General features: G+C 50.9%; 1 protein-coding gene and 1 pseudogene across 1 annotated transcript; one reads left to right on the top strand and one right to left on the bottom strand.

Moving 5' to 3' along the window:
- Positions 1 to 4,894: 4,894 nt before the first annotated feature.
- LOC136551113 (UDP-glycosyltransferase 91C1-like) lies at positions 4,895 to 6,672 on the top strand. The gene is made up of 2 exons (XM_066542702.1): positions 4,895 to 5,418; positions 5,534 to 6,672. Exons 1-2 carry the CDS (start codon positions 4,921 to 4,923, stop codon positions 6,554 to 6,556), a joined length of 1,521 nt encoding a protein of 506 aa, XP_066398799.1. The 5' UTR covers positions 4,895 to 4,920; the 3' UTR covers positions 6,557 to 6,672.
- Positions 6,673 to 7,517: 845 nt separating this feature from the next.
- Positions 7,518 to 8,062, bottom strand: LOC136551114 (transcription factor HY5-like; annotated as a pseudogene).
- Between the last annotated feature and the right edge of the window lie 7,479 nt (positions 8,063 to 15,541).

Consider the following 15,541-nt stretch of genomic DNA (forward strand, 5'->3'; position numbering starts at 1 on the left):
CTTCCTAGAAAATGGTTGTGAAACATCTCTTTGTTTTCACCTATTATTTTCACCCATTTGAGAAAGCCAAGAGCTAAAAACAGGGCCGATTGCTGCGAAATTTTACTATGCATTAAAAAGCAGCTTCTTGTTCCAGCATTTTCGTTGACGTTCTGCCTTTTGGCAGAAGCACTTTCTAGCGCCTTGAACTAGAATAGTCAGTTTCAACTGTATGTAAACCGGTTCGGAGGTAGCAGAAATAGTCAGTTTTCAACTCTGTTCTTCGATATTGGATCGTTAAAAGTGGAGGTAGTTAAGGGGTTGGGTTGTGATGTTGATATAACTCGAAGGTTTAAGTGTGATCTGTCTCCATGTCACTCGATTATTAGATCAGCATTCAATGCTTCGGTCCTGTTCGCTGGTTTTATAATCCATATTTTTCAGCTTATTTTTTTTTCAGTCGGAACAGTATTTTTCTCCCGTAACAAATTAGTCAGAACAGTATTTCGGCTTGTTTTTTCAGCGAAGCGAACGGAGCCGAATTCATCTGTTTCTTTATCTACCTGCATATTATCAATGCTCGAGAGATCTTGCCACACCGCCTGTGCGTCCGCGGTGGAGGGGTAACGCCTCATTCGCAGCATCACTGCATCACCATTTGCCTGGCCTTTGCGGGCAATCGTGTCACTCGTTGTAACACCGTGAAATTTTGCTTCTTTTCGAAATAGCTAAATTTGATTTATTTATGCAATTGTGTGAGCATTGGAATGTAGAGAAATAATACTTTTTGCTAAATTAAAATCAATCATAAGGTTAGATACATGCTGTTGCATCATGCCGCTGCATATTTGTTTCTGTATTGATTGGTTTTTAACTAAAACTCAAACTGAATTCAAAACCATTTAAATTAGCTTTGGAAAAATTCAGATTTTAGAAAATAAAAAGGCAAAAGTTTTTCTTCCTCCCTTCCCACCTTCTGGCCTGTCGGCCTGCTCCACACCCCGCAGGCCCAGCGCAGCGCCGCGGCCCACCTCGGCCTGCCGGCCCAGCCAAGTGGCAGCTGTGCCGCTCCGACCCAATGCTGCGGCCCAGCAGGCACTGGTGCACTCCCTCCCTTGCTCTCACTGCCGCACGGGGCCCTCACAACAGTGTCACCTTCTACCTCTTTTCCCTGTGCTCGAGTCGAACCCGAACCCGAGCCCGACGCCGCCGAGCATCGTAACCCGCAACCGAGTCGATTTTTGGGCGTGTGTGCCACACCTGGGCGCCCTATAAAAGCCGCCGCCTTCCCCTTTCGCTCTCCTTTTCCCATCTACGAGCATCCACCGCCTCCATCGAGCTTGCCGCGCCGCCGCAAGCCCTAGCTGCCGCAGCCGAGCACCGGGCCGCCGTTCCGCCCCTTCTCCGTCGTCATCGGTCTGCTGCCGAGCTTCTCGACGCGGTAGTGAACTTCCCCGCTCCGTTTTTCTCTCTTTCGCTCTCTGTTGCTTATGCGATGCCGCCGAACCTTCGCAGGAGCCGCAGTCCGCTGAACCGAGCCTCTCTCCGTCCTTGTCCCGTCTTCGACCGAGGATAAGCCCTAGGTGAGCTCGACTTCATCTCCACCTTCTACCTGTGCTTTACCCATGTAGAATCGTGGCCCGTAGGCCGATTTCCGTGTTCGCCGGCAAGGTCCTCGCTGCCGGCAATGGTGGCCACCGCGCTGACTGTCGTCTCTGGCCAGCCCCCTCTCTCTTATACTCTCTCATTGAATTTCAGTTGTCCAGATCGAGTTCAACGGCTAAGATTAGAAGATACCCCTTCGCAGTCACTTTTGCTAAAGAGCCCTTCGGTTTCTTCACATTTGTGCCCGCCATCCCTGGTTCAGTTCAAAATCCTGATTTTGATTATTTTTAATTCGAATTAAGTTCGGTTTAATTACAGTTCTGCCACCGGTAGCTTATAAATGTTATATCTTCCACGTTTTAAATCCGATTTCGGTGATTCTCGCGTCATAGCGACATGTAGAATAGTTTTAAACACTTTTCAACTTATTTTCTTCACTGTTGGTGTACTGTTTTAATTGTAGCTCTTGTTTGCTTCATGCATGATTGTGTGGATGCTTGTGTGTTGCTATGTTGTGATGATCGAGAATAGACGGTGAGCAGTTCGACGGTGATTAAGAGAAATATTTTGAAGAGCAGGACCAGCAGGGCTATTTTGAGCAAGGCAAGTATAGCATGGGATCATCCTTATTGTCCTATTCACATTAATCACATTTTAATCATATGCATGTGTCTATCTTGACTACCATTAAGGATATCCTAGCTTTGTACTTGTACCTTGTCATCTAAGGGTTTATGCATTGGGTAGTATGATGCTAGCGCTTAATTAAAGATCATGATCTTATAACTTGACTAATGGTATATGCAATAAACAAAAAAAGTATGCTTTTTAGCAACAAGAAACAAGAGGGCTAGAGCATAGTTTTTGTGATGCTCTAGATTCCTCTCTTAAAGGACTTATCTGTAACTGATCATCCGGGACTTACAATACAACCATGAGTGCTATATGACTTTGGCTTTAGTTAAGTATGAGGACCTTTTCTAGCTTGTTAGTGGTTACCTTTATGGCGTAAAAGTGGCTTAACGAGCTGAGTATAGTGCGGCCTCTGTCCCTATGTGTATAGCCTACGTGGAATGTGCCATTCGGAAGGGGGCTATATATTCCTTTGCCTCGGAAACCTAGCGGCCCTAACTTGTTAGACGAATCTTTGAAAGATTTCGTAGTGAACCTTGCCGACCTTCCTTAGTAGTGAGTCAAGAGGCTCGCGACCTCGGGCGAAAGGGTAAATCACGACTCATAGTGAAAGTGTACAACCTCTGCTGAGTGTAAAACTGGTATATCAACCGTGCTCACGGCCACGAGCAGCCTTGGACCCTTATGGAATAGATGATCATTAATGATAATTATGTTTATGCTATTCATTATTCATGTTTACCTGATCATGTGTTTATTTGGTTTTATGTTAAACTTGATGCTACTCAATTGCTTAAAATTGTGATTCCATAAAAGCTAACCACAGTTAAACCAGTGTCTATCTTTTTGAGCCTTATGTACCTCATGTTATTCTTGTTGAGTACGAGATGTACTTATGCTGGTTTATTTTCACTACTTGGATAAAAATCCTAGATGGATAACAGATTGCAATGGTTATGAGGATTTTCTCGAGGATTACTAGTCTTGCGATCAACCTGTTGACCGTACCTGTGGTTATGGAGGCGTCATTTGGAGTGTTTAGCTATTTATTTCTGCATGCTGAGACTTTGGTTTTTATGTAATGAATTAATACCCGTGATGTAATAAAGCACTATGCTTAGTATTCTCTTAAAATTTGTTTCTATACATGTGTAATTGATTTCTGGACATATATATGGTTTATATCGAATTTTGTCTTTAAAATTAGGTATGACACTCGTCCGCGGTGAAAACCTTAACCTATATATACCCCTAAACACACTGTGAGAATCATGGTGTTGATGTCATGCGGACAAAATCCAACTTCATCGAGTGAGACAGCTTCTCCGTAAAAATCAGATGTTACTCTGCCACTGGAGGTTAAACCTCACAGCCCAAAATGTGAGATAAAGACGGATCCAAATTCCAAATTAAAACATTTTATACTACACAAATAATGGAACAAGATGCAGACACGTCGACTACGCTACCCGACGTGAACATTACATGATTATATCTATTATACGTACTATTATCAAATCAATGATCAGTGGTCGCGGCAGGTTAAATAAATGAAACGCATGGTCCACGCAGTAAATACGGACAGCTCACTCCCGTCTATATCACTCTCAGAGCAAGTTTAATAATATAGCCAGCAAGCTGGCTGTAAGGTTCATTATAGCCTTCTCTCAGCCCACTCATACAATAGTTGACTCTTTATAGTTAATACATGGCCCACTTGTCTCTCTCACAGACTTTCTTGGTTCTTGTGCCCAAACCGGCTGTAAACTTACAACCCGCTTCTCCTCTCTCTCCTCCCCTCTTTCCTCCACCTCAGCATTTAGTCGGCTTACAGCCTGCTATTAGAGCAAGTATAATAACGCTTTTGAGCCGGCGAAGAGCAGTCCACGTCGACAAAGCCCTTGTTTAGTTGGACCCCAAAATACAAAAAGTTGCTACAGTACCTGTCACATCGAATGTTTGCGGCCCGTGCATGGAGCATTAAATGTAGACGAAAAGAAAAACTAATTGCACAGTTTGGTGAGAAATTGCGAGACGAACGTTTTAAGCCTAATTAGTCAATGTTTGGACACTATTTACCAAATAAAAACGAAGGTGCTACAGTAACCCCAAAATCTAAATTTCGCGAACTAAACAAGGGCAAAAAAGACGCCACGGTAGGAGAGAGACCGTGGAGCGGGCGATTCCCTTCTCGCCGGCTGCAGCCGGCTGCAGCACAAGCCACGAGAAAAAAGCTTATCTCTCAGCCCGCAATGCTCTGAACATCTGAACGTATATTGATCTGAGCATTAAATACTACAACCAACCCTACAGTCTGCCCCACTATATCAGTCTTCGTTGCTGAAAGCTGCAGCGGACTGGCGAGTGATGTGGCATGGGCATGCAGCCTGCTGCCGGCGTTTTTATTAAACTTGGGCCTTATTTAGATTGAAGATTTTTTCAACCCGATGAATAGTAGCACTTTCATCTTATTTGGTAAATATTGTCCAATCGTGGACCAACTAAGCTCAAAAGATTCATCTCGTGATTTCCAACTAAACTGTGCAATTAGTTATTTTTTTACCTACATTTAATGCTCCATACATGCATCTAAAAATTGATGTGATGAAGAGAGAGTGAAAAATTTTTGGAGTGATCTAAACAAGGCCTTGCTCTTATACTTGCTCTCAGTACCCAGCTCGCTGAGCAGAAGCAGGAGCAGCCATGGCCCAAAAAACCCAACAGGAAGGCGGCGCCGCCGGCGCGTCTCCTCCTCATCTCCACGTCGTGGTGTTCCCATGGCTGGCGTTCGGCCACATGATCCCGTTCCTCGAGCTCTCCAAGCGCCTGGCGCGGCGTGGCCACGCCGTCACCTTCGTGTCCACGCTGAGGAACGCCGCCAGGCTGGGCGCCGTCCCGCCGGAGCTGTCTGCGTGCCTCCGCGTCGTCGCGCTGGGCCTCCCGGACGTCGAGGGCCTCCCGGACGGCGCCGAGTCCACCGCCGACGTCCCGCCCGAGAAGGTCGGCCTGCTCAAGAAGGCCTTCGACGGCCTCGCCGCGCCGTTCGCCCACCTCGTCGCGCTGGCCTGCGCCGACGCCGACGCCGGCGGCGGCGGTAGTGGCAGTGGCGACGCTGTTGGGGTTGGGTTCTCGAGGAAGCCCGACTTTATCGTCCTCGACTTCGCGCAGAACTGGATCTGGCCAATCGCCGAGGAACACGAGGTACATCATGCCCCACTTGTTCTCCAAGAGTAGCCGACAAAATTTGTGATACGTTCCGACAAGAATATCTCGGTTTTGTGAGACTTGTTTACTCCTATATATTCGTTTACTGTAGATCGCGTGCGCCATCTTCCTCATCCTGCCGGCGTCGATCTTGGCGTTCCTGGGCCCGCGGCATGAGAACGAGGCGCACCCACGGACGACGACTGAGGACTACATGGTGCAACCACCGTGGATCCCGTTCCCCACCACCATGGCGCACCGGCGGCACGAGGCGGAGGCCATCGCCGCCGTGTTCCGGCAGAACGCCTCCGGCGTGTCGGACATGGACCGCTTCTACGAGATGCAGCGCCCGTGCTGCCGCCTCATCGTGCTCCGCAGCTGCCCCGAGGCGGAGCCGCGGCTGTTCCCGCTCCTGACGGACCTCCTCGCCAAGCCCGTCGTCCCCTCCGGCCTCCTCCTGCCCGACGAGGTGGCCGACGACGATGACGCCGGCCCGGGCGGCGACGGCGACCAGTCGTTCTCGGACGTCATGCGGTGGCTGGACGAGCAGCCGGCGCGGTCGGTCATCTACGTGGCGCTCGGGAGCGAGGCGCCGGTGACAGCGGACCACGTGCGGGAGCTGGCGCTGGGGCTGGAGCGCTCCGGCGCGCGCTTCCTCTGGGCGGTCCGTCGCCCCGCCGGCCACCCCTCCGGCGGCGCGCTGCCGCTACTCCCGGACGGGTTCGAGGCCCGCGTGGCGGGGCGCGGGGTGGCGCGCGCCGGGTGGGTGCCGCAGGTGCGCGTGCTGGCGCACGCCGCCGTGGGCGCGTTCCTCACGCACTGCGGCTGGGGCTCCACCGTGGAGAGCCTCTTCCGGTTCGGCCTGCCGCTCGTGATGCTGCCGTTCGTCGCCGACCAGGGCCTCATCGCGCGCGCCATGGCGGCGCACGGCGTCGGCGTCGAGGTGCCCAGGGACGAGCACGACGGGTCGTTCCGCGGGGACGACGTCGCGGCGACGGTGCGGCGGGTGATCGCGGAGGAAGAGGGTCGGGAGCTCGCGCGCAATGCCAGGCAGATGCAGAAGGTAGTCGGCGACAGGGCAAAACAAGAGCAGTACGTGGATGAGCTTGTGGACTATTTGCGGCGCTACAAATAAGATTTATCCAGTTATTTCAGTGTATCTTTCAGTATTGTCCGAATAATGTTGTCTCTAATAGTTTGGTTCTTGTATCATTCAGTATAAATTGGTGAACATTTGTTATGAAATACTTGCGCCTTCCTTTAAAAAAACGGTAATACTACAGACAGGACATCGGACGGCAGCGACTCATCTCGGGATGCGTGGCGTGACGTGCACCACAACTTTATCTAACTGCCACACGCATCGCTCGCCTAAATAAATAAAAAAGGATTAAGTCCACTTTTGGCACCTCAACTATTGTGTCGGTCTAATTTTAACCGTCAACTACAAAACCGTCTAGTACCGGTACCTAACTGTCAAAATCGTTTACTTTTAGCACCTGGCCTAGGGCAAGGCTGTTTTGACCGATGTTGAGCGGTTTTGACACGCAACCTCCATCTCAGTGACATATGGGCCCACGCATCATCGACTCACATGCTATAAACATATGTTTTTACATAGCAATGGGGTACCGGCGGCCCTCCGCGACCATCTCGGGCGCGGACGCATGACCGGCGCGGATCCGCAGTCTTTGCGGCGCGGAGGCCGCTGGTCGCCGGTGAGGCGATGGGCCAACGACGAGCGCGATTGGGCGGAGGCGTGGCCGGCGTGGGCGCGGAGGCACGACCGGAGCTAATCCGTAGCCAGCGCGGCGCGGAGGCCGCTGGTCGCCGGTGAGGCGATGGGCCAACGACGAGCACGGCTAGGCAGAGGCACGACCTGCGTGGGCGTGGAGGCGCGACCATTTCGGGCACGAAGGCAAGACCGGCGCGGGTCCGTAGCCTGTGGGGCCCGGAGGTACGACCATCGTGGCCGCGGAGGCACGACAGCGGCGACTCGCGTGACGGCGACTGTCCAGCAATGGTCAGATTAGGCGAGCGCGAGCACAGACCAGGTCCCTCTCCCATTCTCATCAGCTCTTAGTGAAGTGGTGATTCTAGCCGCCGTCTCCACCCTTGCCGCCACTGCCACCGCCACTGCTCCTCTTACTCGTGTGCGCCGTCGTGTTCTTCAGAATCTGCGCGGCGGGAGCACCAGAGGGTCGGTCACTTAGAACGAGAGGAACGCTTCGGAGCTCAGATCGAACAGCGAAAACGAATGGGGATAGAAGGAGGTAGGCGAGGCAGCCCCTTGTAGAGCGTGTTGTTCTCGTTCTGGAGTGTGGACACCTGCTGCTCGAGCTCAGCATTGTGGAGCTCCAGGTCCTTGGCCTTGGCCTCTAGCTTCATCAGGTACACCTTCTTCCGCTCCTGCGCCTGCTGCGCGGACACGCGGTTCTGAAGCAGGCGCTTTAGCCGATTCTGCTCCTTGTCCCCTATGGTGCGGTTGCGCTTCTTCCTGGCCGCCAAAGGCTGCGCCCCCGTGGCCGCCGCCAGCTGCCCCCTGCTTATTGTCCTCCTTGGGACGCTCGTCCACGCCCGTGCCCAATGAGGCCGACGCCGACGCGCCGCCCATCTTCGGCACCCACTGTATCTCCTCGTCGCTCTCCACCCCTGCAGTGGCATGCGCACAACGGCAACCCAGGTGCCTGCTGCAGGGGCAGAAGCGGCTGTGGTGGGGACGGAGGCGGGGGGGGGGGGGGAGGAGGAAGGACAGTCGTTGTCGTCGACAGAGGCGGAGGCGGCTGACCATCGCCTTGCCGAAGAGGTTGAACCCCGCGGCGTCGGCGTCTGGGAGGTGGCTGGCCATGGCTCGGGGTGGAGGTCGGAGCAGGAGGCGGGGCCCGGGGTGGGTAGGGGACGCCGACCAGCGCCGAGTTTTATACACGAGTTTTATCCCTCCTGTGCGTGTGTCTACATGGCGGTCAACGCTAGCGTGTCGGGTCAAAACCAGGTACACATCGGCTTGAAACAACCACAACCGTGTCTAGGTGCCAAGAGTGAATGGTTTTCAAACTTGAGGTTCCTGAAATAGACGGTTTTGTAGTTGGGGGGGTCAAAATTAGACCAACATGATAGTTGAGGGGCCAAAAGTGGACTTAATCCATAAAAACACAAAATCAACTCCTGGCCGCCTTGCTTCGCTCCGCACACGTCGCCTGCCCAACGAGCTCCTCTCTCTCATGCTTCCCTACTGCTCTGCTTTCTCTCTCTCTCGCCTGGCCACCCCGGTGGCGCCCCTCCCCCCACCTCGGCGCCCTCAACCACCGGGAGCCCTTAATGCTGCAGATCCGGTGGCCCTATCCCCTACCCCAGCGAGATCCATGGAGCATGACCGAGATGCGATGGTGTTGCAGAGGAGTGGGCGGCTCTCTCCGACCTCGGCGCGGTGCCCTCTCTCACCCCAGCGATCGAGCTCCCCCACCCCAGTGGCCATGGTGCTCCTCGCCCCTCATCCCCCACCGTCTCCGTCGAGCCAAGCCTAGTACTAGTGGTGCTGGTGATGGTGGTGCTCATGCGCAGCCACTCGCCACCATCTCCGACCTCGACGACCGAAATCGGCTGGCCCAACCTTCCCCTCCCCTATGTTGCATAGGTATGTTTCAAGTGTTCTAGGTATTTCAGATGTATGTTGCAATTGTTTCATATGGATGTTGCAAAATTAGATCGGGGGATGTTGCACATGTTGCATATGTTGCAAGCGTTTGTTCAAAATGTTTCATCTATTTCAAGACGTATGTTGCAAGCGCTTTGATCTGGATGTTTCATATGTTTTCACACATATGTTGTAACAGTATGTTCAAAAATGTTTCATTTGTTTCAGTCTTCTGTTGCATCAAGTGCTTTCATGTTGCAAGTTGCAAGTGTTCTATCTAAATGTTGCATATGTTTTCACAAATATGTTGTAAGTATATGTTCTAGATGTTTTATCTGTTTCAGACATATGTTGCATTTAAGCATTTTATGTTTCTCGTGTTTCATGTTGTTCGGGGGCACCAGGGAATGGGGCGCGGTGAGCCGGTGGCCGATGGATGTGGCGCGCAGCATGTTGGGGCCCGGCGGTTGGGGCATGACGGGGCGGGGGTGCGCCTGCAGGGGCGGGGCGAACGGATGGGGTTGGGGGCGGGTCAGGCGTCAGGGCGGGCGTGTCAGGCGTGTGGGTGGGCCTACAAATAAGCATGGTGAGGTGGGTTTTTTTTTATTCCCATATTAACGTTTCAGCGGGATTTTGCACCGTCCGAAGCTAAACACCCCGATCAGACGTCTAGGCGCTAGCAACTCCGTTAAAAAATCATTTGGTTTCTTGGCATATCTTCAATCTTACATATAGTACTGAAGAGAGCAAACTTTTAACTATGAAATGGCTCCATCCTTTTTTATAAATGATGTGTGTTTTTTTCTTAAAATAAAGACCCCCATCGACTCTTATTACAACTTGGTACCGGCATTTAACGTGAATCAATACTAGCCGGCTGAGAGGCAAACATGAGCTCTGCAGGCGGCCATCAATTCAGATTTAGATAGAAACGAGAGCAAATTAAATCAGCAACATCGACAGACAGACATACATGCAATGGCTAGCTAGTTGAATTCAAACTCCGATCCACAGTATGTGCTAGTGTAGGGTCGAGACGGCGGACTAAAGTGGGTGAATAGTCCTTTCTAAAATTTAATCACGCCGGCTAACCGAAACAAGTACGGAATTAAACTATCGGTCTAGCCAAGACTACACACCTCTATCTATGTTCTCTAGCACCTTGCAAAGATCCTAATTAAGCAACTAAGGTGTAAAGCTAGCTAGTGCTCACCTATCCAATTCTAGGAGCAAGGTCACACAAACCTATGCCACTAATATTTTACACACCGGGGAGCTCCTACACAATTCTAGTAAGCAAAAGCACAAAGTTCCTAAGCTTACAAGCAATGCTCAATAACAAAGCAACCAATGCCAAATTAAAGAGCGCAAATACTTAGCTACACAAACTAAGCAATGTGACTAACAAGGTTACTCAAACCGAATTAGTCACACAAGGGAGCTACTTCTATGCTACACAAGCTAGAAGGTAACTAGCAAGCTACACAAGCTAACTAATTACAAGAGCAACTACATAAGCACAATGTATATGAAAGTAATTACAATCTTGTGTAAGGGGATTACAAACCAATGGAAAGAACAATGTTGACATGGTGATTTTTCTTCCGACGTTCACGTGCTTGCCAACACGCTAGTTCCCGTTGAGACAAGCTCCAAGGATGCCACCGGTCCTCTTGCTAGTGGTGATCCGCAAGTCACACTTTCCCACATGGAGTGCTTACCACAAGCTCTAGCACTTGACCCATTCGGACCACTTGTCTCCCTTCACGTCTCGCTCTACAAGAGTTGCTCTTCGTGGCTTCCGCAGGACGAGCACAATGCCCCTCACAAAGCTCTTCTCTGAGCACCGCATAAGCTTCTTGTGGCCTTTGACGGAGACCACCACCAAGCCATCTAAGAGGTGGCAACCTCCAAGAGTAATAAGCACCACTGGCTTGCAACTCGATCACCTAGTGCCACTTGATGCAACCTCACGATGCAATCGCACTAGAATCACTCACTCACTCGATCGGATGAACACTATCAAGCTAGAGTGAGTTAGAGGGCTCCCAAGCACACCTACACAAGCCACCAAGGCTCAAGGGTGCTCAGCTATGCTCCACTTCTCGCCCAAAGACTGACCAAGGCTTCTATTTATAGCCCCTACCCCTTCACTGGGCAGATTTCGGGATGGCCGAACGTGCCGGTCGGATCGACCAGACGCACCCTACCAGCGTCTGATTGTGCTAAATCGTCCACGTGTCGCTCTACGTTCAACCAGAGCCGCCCGATCTCAACGGTAACTTCACGTGCCAATGGTCAATACGATCGGATGTAGCACAACGAGGATGACCAGACGCTACTATGCCTGAGTCTGGTTGTTTCCAGAGAGCTCCCCGAGCCTCTGTTTTGCGACCAGACGCGTCCGATCCTGCACGATCGGACGTAGACCAGCGTCCGATCAGCTCTACGCCCGCACGCCAACTCCAGCGCCGCCTACGTCACTATACGTCATCCTGACCGAACATGGCCACTTTGCGTCAGGTCACCTCTTCGCCCAGCATCCGGTTACTTGATCGAGACCATGTGCTCAACTGCTGCCACTGACCGGACGCACCAGTCCTACCGAGGCCAGCGTCCGATCACTCACAGTGACCTCCTTTCGCCTCCTTTTCTTCACCGAGTTGATCCGTTTCAACTTCAACTTCTTTTCCTTTTCAAATGTGCCAACACCACCAAGTGTACACCACCATGTGCATGTGTGTTAGCATTTTCACAATCATTTTTAAAGGATTAGCCACTCAACTTGCCATGCCACTCGATCCTAGCAACGATGCAAAGTTAGATCACTCGAGTGGCACTAGATGACCGATATACAAACAAGTTGAGCACGTGGTCTCGATCAAGTATCAATATGAGGTAAAGGTCACTTGTTCTTAATGGTTACTACATTAAGAGGGCGGTAGTCCACACACATCCGAAGGGTGCCATCCTTCTTCTTCACAAAAATGGCTGCACAACCCCATGGTGAAGAGCTAGGATGGATGAATCCCTTTTCCAACAACTCTTTTAACTGCTTCTTCATTTCAGCCAACTCCTTCGGAGCCATGCGATATGGGCACTGAGAGATAGGAGCAGTGCCAGGCTCTAACTCAATGGAGAACTCCACATCTCTATCTGGTGGCAACCCAGGTAGATCTTCAGGAAAGACATCCAGAAACTCATAGACCACATGTATAGATGCAAGATCAGGAGAAACTTCAGCATGAGCAGCAACAGGTAAGGCTAGATTTGAGGGCATAAGAAGAGACATCCTATCCTCAGAAGAAGGAAGCGGTAACTCAACAACTCTCTACTTTAGATCCAAGACTACCCCATAAGCACACAACCAGTTCATTCCCAGAATTGCATCGATGCCTTGCCTAGTTCCTGCTGAGACAAGCTCCAAGGATGCCACTGGTCCTCTTGCTAGTGGTGATCCACAAGTCACACTCTCCCACGTGGAGTGCTTACCACAAGCTCTAGCACTTGACCCATCCAGACCACTTGTCTCCCTTCGCGTCTCGCTCTACAAGAGTTGCTCTTCGCGGCTTCCATAGGGCGAGCACAATGCCCCTCACAAAGCTCTTCTCCGAGCACCGCACAAGCTTCTTGCGGCCTTTGACGGAGACCACCACCAAGCCATCTAAAAGGTGGCAACCTCCAAGAGTAATAAGCACCACCAGCTTGCAACTCGATCACCTAGTGCCACTTGATGCAACCTCACAATGCAATCACACTAGAATCGCTCACTCACTCGATCGGATGAACACTATCAAGCTAGAGTGAGTTAGAGGGCTCCCAAGCACACCTACACAAGCCACCAAGGCTCAAGGGTGCTCAGCTGTGCTCCACTTCTCGCCCAAAGACCGACCAAGGCTTCTATTTATAGCCCCTACCCCTTCACCGGGCAGATTTCGGGACGGTCGGACATGCCGGTCGGATCGACCAGACGCACCCTACCAGTGTCTGATTGTGCTAAATCGTCCACGTGTCACTCTACGTTCAACTAGATTCACCCGATCTCAACGGTAACTTCACGCGCCAACGGTCAATACGACCGGATGTAGCACAATGAGGATGACCAGACGCTACTATGCCTGAGTCCGGTCGTTTCCAGATAGCTCCCCGAGCCTCTGTTTTGCGACCAGACGCGTCCGATCCTGCACAACCGGACATAGACCAGCGTCCAATCAGCTCTACGCCCGTGCGCCAACTCCAGCGCCGCCTACATCACTATACGTCACCCTGACCGAACGTGGCCACTTTGCGTCAGGTCACCTCTTCGCCCAGCGTCCGGTTACTTGATCGAGACCACATGCTCAACTGCTACCATTGACTAGATGCGCCAGTCCTACCGAGGCCAGCATCCGGTCACTCACAGTGACCTCCTTTCGCCTCCTTTTCTTTGCCGAGTTGATCCATTTCAACTTCAACTTCTTTTCCTTTGCAAATGTGCCAACACCACCAAGTGTACACCACCATGTGCATGTGTGTTAGCATTTTCACAATCATTTTTTAAAGGATTAGCCACTCAACTTGCCACGCCACTTGATCCTAGCAATGATGCAAAGTTAGATCACTCGAGTGGCACTAGATGACCGATATACAAACAAGTTGAGCACGTGGTCTCGATCAAGTATCAATATGAGGTAAAGGTCACTTGTTCTTAATGGTTACTGCATTGAGAGGGCGGTAGTCCACACACATCCGAAGGGTGCCATCCTTCTTCTTCACAAAAATGGCTGCACAACCCCATGGTGAAGAGCTAGGATGGATGAATCTCTTTTCCAACAACTCTTCTAACTGCTTCTTCATTTCAGCCAACTCCTTCAGAGCCATGCGGTATGGGCACCGAGAGATAGGAGCAGTGCCAGGCTCTAACTCAATGGAGAACTCCACATCTCTATCTGGTGGCAACCCATGTAGATCTTCAGGAAAGACATCCGAAAACTCATAGACCACATGAATAGAGGCAAGATCAGGAGAAACTTCAGCATGAGCAGCAACAGGTAAGGCTAGATTTGAGGGCATAAGAAGAGACATCCTATCCTTAGAAGAAGGAAGCGGTAACTCAACAACTCTCTACTTCAGATCCAAGACTACCCCATAAACACACAACCAGTTCATTCCCAGAATTGCATCAATGCCTTGCCCCAATAGTATCATGAACTGGAGGTGGTAAGTGTGAGTGGCTAACACTAATCTAGCTGTGTCTGTCTGAGTATTAATGCACAACTGCGCACCCAGAGTACTGATTCTATAGGCAAAAGGTATAGCCATAAGAGGTATATTGTGCCTGTGTGCAAATCCCATGCTCATGAATGAATGTGATGCACCAGAATTGAACAACACATAAGCAGGATGAGAATCAATGGTAAACATACCAGCCATCACTGGTTTGTTTTGCAATATCTCCTCAGCCTCTATGAAATCAACCTATCTAGAACAACTTACTGACACTTTCTTCTTGATAATTATTCGCTTGATCAGGCAGGAGTTAGCTGAGGGCTGAGTAGACTAGGTAGGCTAGTTTTGCGGACACTCCCAGGCATAGTGGCCTTCCTTGCCACACTTAAAACAAGCACCAGGCTTGTTCCCCTATCCTTGACGAGGTGGGACCTGCTATCCCTAAGGCTGTTGTTGTTGCACCTGTTGAGTCAGTGCACAGTACTAGGTGGAAGGTGCCTGATAGGTCTACTGAGGCTGTCAAAACGAATGCCCAGCCAAAGACTGATAGGGCACCCACCTCACAACCTGTACCTTCTGAGCATGGGGGTGACTAGAAGACCTAGTAGCCACCTGCTTGCGCTTCCATTCTACCTGAGAGTCATGCTACAATTCCTCCATGGCAATAGCAGAATTCATCATAGCCCTAAAGGTCTGGTAGTTTCCTGTATATAACTCCTTCTGTAGGCTGCAAGAGAGGCCGCGATAGAAATGGTCCCTCTTCTTCTCATCTGTATCAACGTGAGTCCCAGCATACTATGATAAATGGTTGAACTTGTTGACATAGTCCATCATAGACATGCTTTCTTGCCTCAGGTCCAGAAACTCTGTCAACTTCCTGTTTAGAACACCAACAGGAATGTAATACTCTCTGAAGGCTGCAATAAACTCCTGCCAGGTCACCCAGTGATCCACCGGCTACATGGCATTGAATGTGTCCCACCATGCACTAGCAGACCCCAATAGCTATTGTGCTGCAAAGTGCACCTTCTGCTCCTTAGTTGAGGTGAGTAGCAGAAACTTTTGCTCTAGAATACGAAGCCAATGCTCCGCATCTAGAGGCTTAGCAGTCGGCGTGAACGTGGGTGAGTGCGTCTTTAAGAAATCCTGATAAGAGCAGGGTCCCTTGGGACTACGGGCACCACCCCTGTTCCCACCATTGCCCCCGTGGCCTCCACGAGCGAAGCCACCGATAGCCTGTGCCAGCAGCTCCATGGCACGGGCTAACTTATGATGAGC

Source organism: Miscanthus floridulus, chromosome 4, assembly GCF_019320115.1.
Source record: "Miscanthus floridulus cultivar M001 chromosome 4, ASM1932011v1, whole genome shotgun sequence".
NCBI classification, from domain to species: Eukaryota; Viridiplantae; Streptophyta; class Magnoliopsida; order Poales; family Poaceae; genus Miscanthus; species Miscanthus floridulus.